At 50.2% G+C, this 3,768-nt stretch overlaps 1 protein-coding gene across 1 annotated transcript in view; it reads left to right on the top strand.

The window, feature by feature from the left end:
- SIX3 (SIX homeobox 3) overlaps nucleotides 1–1,436 on the top strand; it is a 4,802-nt gene extending 3,366 nt beyond the window's left edge. Inside the window, exon 2 of the mRNA XM_039697899.1 lies at nucleotides 122–1,436. Within this exon, the coding sequence (XP_039553833.1) occupies nucleotides 122–314 (193 nt within the window). The 3' untranslated portion in view covers nucleotides 315–1,436. The remainder of the gene's footprint in view (nucleotides 1–121) is intronic.
- The last annotated feature ends 2,332 nt before the right edge of the window (nucleotides 1,437–3,768 follow it).

Here is a 3,768-nt window from a genome sequence, read left to right as displayed (position 1 = left end):
GGCTCCCGCTGCGGGCCGGGCCGGGCCCGGGAGGGCGCAGGGCCGGGCGGGCGCCGTCCCTCGGCCGCGCCCGGTGTCTGAGCGGGGCTGTGCTGTTGTTTTGTCTCCCGGCGCGATGCAGGCTCCAGCACCAGGCGATAGGACAGAGCGGCATGCGGTCGCTGGCAGAGCCCGGCTGCCCGACACACAGCTCGGCCGAGTCTCCGTCCACGGCGGCCAGCCCGACCACCAGCGTCTCCAGTTTGACAGAAAGAGCCGAGACGGGCACCTCCATCCTCTCGGTAACCTCCAGCGACTCGGAATGTGATGTATGATATCGGAAAACAAACAAACAAAAAAAATCCAAATCCAAACAGCCAAGCACCCTCTCCCCGTCCCGAGCAAAACAAACCGAGGCAACCTAGAATCAGGACACACACACGCATGCACGCACACACACAGCCGGGAGGAAAGAAAAGGCCAAACCCGACCCAAACATAATAGCAAACAAACAGACAGGGATCAGAGAATCCACCACCACCATCACCGTCAGCCAACACCACCACCAAGAGATGGAGCTAAAACTTCAACAGTCACAAACGCTGGTGCTGCAGCGGGAAGGGTGGGGGGGGAGGGCGGGAAATAATAATTATTATATATATAAAAAGAAAGAAAAAAAAAAAACAAAGCAAAAGTGACAATTGTATTCTTTTTAGGACAAGCACGATTTCTCCTTTGCGCTTTTCCATGGACGTATTTCACCCACTTGCATGATGATGATGATTAAATTTGTATCTGGGAAAAAATATTCTCTATAGTAAAGGAAAACAAACAGAAACCAGACAAACAAATGCAAACTCCGATCGAATTTGTACAAAAATCAAAAATAAAAAAAAATTTTAAAGGAACTCCTTGAAGAGGGAAATAACAAATGTTTATCGCCTTTTTGTTGGTCCTATTTCTCTTTCTCTCTTCCTCTCTCTTTCTGTCTTTTTTGTCTTTTTTTTTTTTTTTTTTTTTTTTAGTCCGAGTGATGGTCCAGCCAAGATGCAATTTTCTGTTTTTTTGTTCCGCAGACAATCATTTTATTCGTAAGCACCTTTTTTTCTACACTTCTGTCACTGCCTGTGTGGGTACTGGTTATAAATGTGGAAAAAGAATAGTTATGACTGTAACAGATTTTTATTTTTATTTCAAAATTTTATATGAATTATGTATATCTTAATGATGCGGTCATTTTCCCAGTTTGTAATATATGTGTAGAAATGCTTGTATATGATATTTGCTCTCCTCTTTCTTCCTCCCCTCTCTCTATTTCCCTCCAACCCTTTCTCTCTCTCTCCTTTTTTATTTTCCTTGACTCGGTGTTCCTTGCACAAACTTAGCCGTCAAAATCTGACGGGCTAGGTTTCCAAAAGGGACCTCAGCGATAGAAAAAAAAAAAAAAAAAGAAAAAGGAAAAAAAAAAGCTTAGGGTGCAACTGTAGTTATCTTATGCAAAAGCTATTTTGAGTATTTCATAGCAGCTTTGGGGGGTCTCTTAAACTCCACGTAGGACGCTTAAACTATTGTTTCCTTAACTGCGTGTTTATCTATATGTACAAACTTTCTAAATCAAATACAGTATTCCATTTTCTTATCTACCCAGCGATGTTGGTGTTTCTGTCCGCCACGGAAAATCACTCCTTCCCCGTGGGCTCCTGGCCCCGCTCTCTGTCCCGCCGCGGGGCGCGCAGCGCTGCGCGGCCCCTGCGCCCCTGCGGCCGCTGCCTTCCCCGGCTCGGCGGGACAGCCGGGAGGGATTTTACAGGGACCGAGGGACCCTGCGAGGAGGCTGCGGGCGGCAGCGGGGACACAGTGCTGCGATAGCGGCGGCGGCGTGAGGCACGGCCGTGTCCCTCCGTGTCCCCTCCGCCACGGCGGGCTCCATCGTTTCCCCTCACCCCGGTCATTTTTTTTGTGCAGTGCGAGCGAAAGAGCTTTCTCCGAGCGCCTGTCTGCAAGGATGGGTGTCTCCAGAGAGCGGTTAAGACATTTCGGGATTTGTTTTGTAGCTTTAAATGAAAACAAAAACAAAAACTCCTCGCCCTTAACGGGTTGCAGCTCCTCCCCTCGAATCCGGAGTATATTGTAATGTGCTGAAAGAAACCTTTATTTGCATGACTAACAGTATTTCAGCATCTTTCTTTCTTTCCTTTCCCCCCACTTTTTTTTTTCTTTTTCCTTAAAGTTTTGCTTTGCCCTGGGCAGATTTTTTCAGCCGTGAATTAGCAAGAGGTGAATTTTAAACTTGTTTTTACTTGAAAATACAATTTTGAATATTACCAGGGATTTAGAGAGAAACGTGCCTGGAATTTCTTGACCATTTCCAAACTGATATGGTCTTCCGATCTACCTTTGTGTTGCCCGAATTCTCTCTTCCTCCTTTTTTTTTTTAGTGAAGTCCGAGCTAGCTCTGCGGAGAGACATAGAAAGCGCATGGGCTCTTCCCCGCTCCTCCCTCCCTTCCCCCCACGCCTCAAGAGGCTACCTGTGGATTTGGGAGAACCGCCATAGAGTGCGAGATTTTAGATCGAGCCACTAACGGGTGATTTTAGAGACCGAACCGAAGTGCGAGCACGTTGGCACACCTGAGGTTGCCCCGAGGAGAAGCCGCGCGTGTGAGGGCAGTGAGCCCGCAGGGATCGCGTCCCGCGGGTGGCGGGAGCCCCGCGCTGGGGACACGCGGGGCCCGAGGCAGCGGCCGCCCCGTCCCGGTGCCTCTCCACGGGCCCGTCGCCAACACGAGTGGGGAGTTAATAGAAAATAAATTCCCGTCGTAGGAAACTGAAATGGACGGGAATTGCCTGGGGGCAGACACACAATAGGGCTACCGTGTTCCGCGTGGGTGCTGTGACGGACCTGGTTCTTCCCCTCCCCCCACGCGGCTTTTTGAAGGGAAAAATATTAGCCAGCAGGGGATACAAGGTTCCCCAGCGGCCGGCACCCTCACCGGGTCTCACGCTGGAGCTTGGGCTGCTTTTTCTCTCCCCACCGGCAGAGAGGCAGCGGAGAGGCCTTTAGAAGAACAAACTGGCTTTCCAGTGACCCCCAGTTCTGGGTAGGAAGATCTTTGATGTCGGTACATTGTTTTTAAGGGCAATATTTCTGTTCCTCTCTGATAGCAGCGTCGTTCTCATCCAGCAGTGTTTTTAACAGAATTTAATACCTGAAAGGATTCAGAGGCGTGAAAGTTTGGGACATACTTTTTTTTCTTTCTTTTCATTTTCGCGTCTCGAAGCTGCAGCTAGAAGGCGTCAGGCCGGCAGCAATAATCTACCTCAGCTCAGCCTTACACTGATAGGTTTGGATTTTTCTTCCCTCTGATTAAGCCTCCCGAACATCGCCCCGTTGTGCCGTGGCTGCTAGGGGAGGCCAGAGCTCGCCCTTAGCCTCGCCCCACCGGTACCTGGCCTTAGGCTCCAGCACAGCTTCAGCTGAAGGGCAGGGCCTTTACTCTCCCGCGCCATTTGTCACCCTCATCCCCAAAAAAGTTGCTCCTTCGGTCGGGGGAGCTGCCCCAGCCGCGCTGGAGCTGTCCGCCTCTCCCTGGGGCCGGTGGGGTTTGTGGGGGGAGAGGACACATCCCATACAGGAGGCGTCGGTGCCTGCATGGTTTCGGGGTGCCAAGGGCGCAGCTAATGATATGCCGTTTCAAAGCCGGGCTTCGTAATGGATAAATGATGTTGTTTTAGGATTTGCATAAAAAACCTGAATGGCTGATTGAGGTGTAAATCTATGAAAAGCTGC

This window comes from Passer montanus, unplaced genomic scaffold, assembly GCF_014805655.1.
Source record: "Passer montanus isolate IOZ18808 unplaced genomic scaffold, ASM1480565v1 scaffold12, whole genome shotgun sequence".
NCBI lineage: Eukaryota > Metazoa > Chordata > Aves > Passeriformes > Passeridae > Passer > Passer montanus.
The sequence above is the reverse complement of the archived record's forward strand: the minus strand, read 5'-3'. Positions and strand labels throughout refer to the sequence as shown.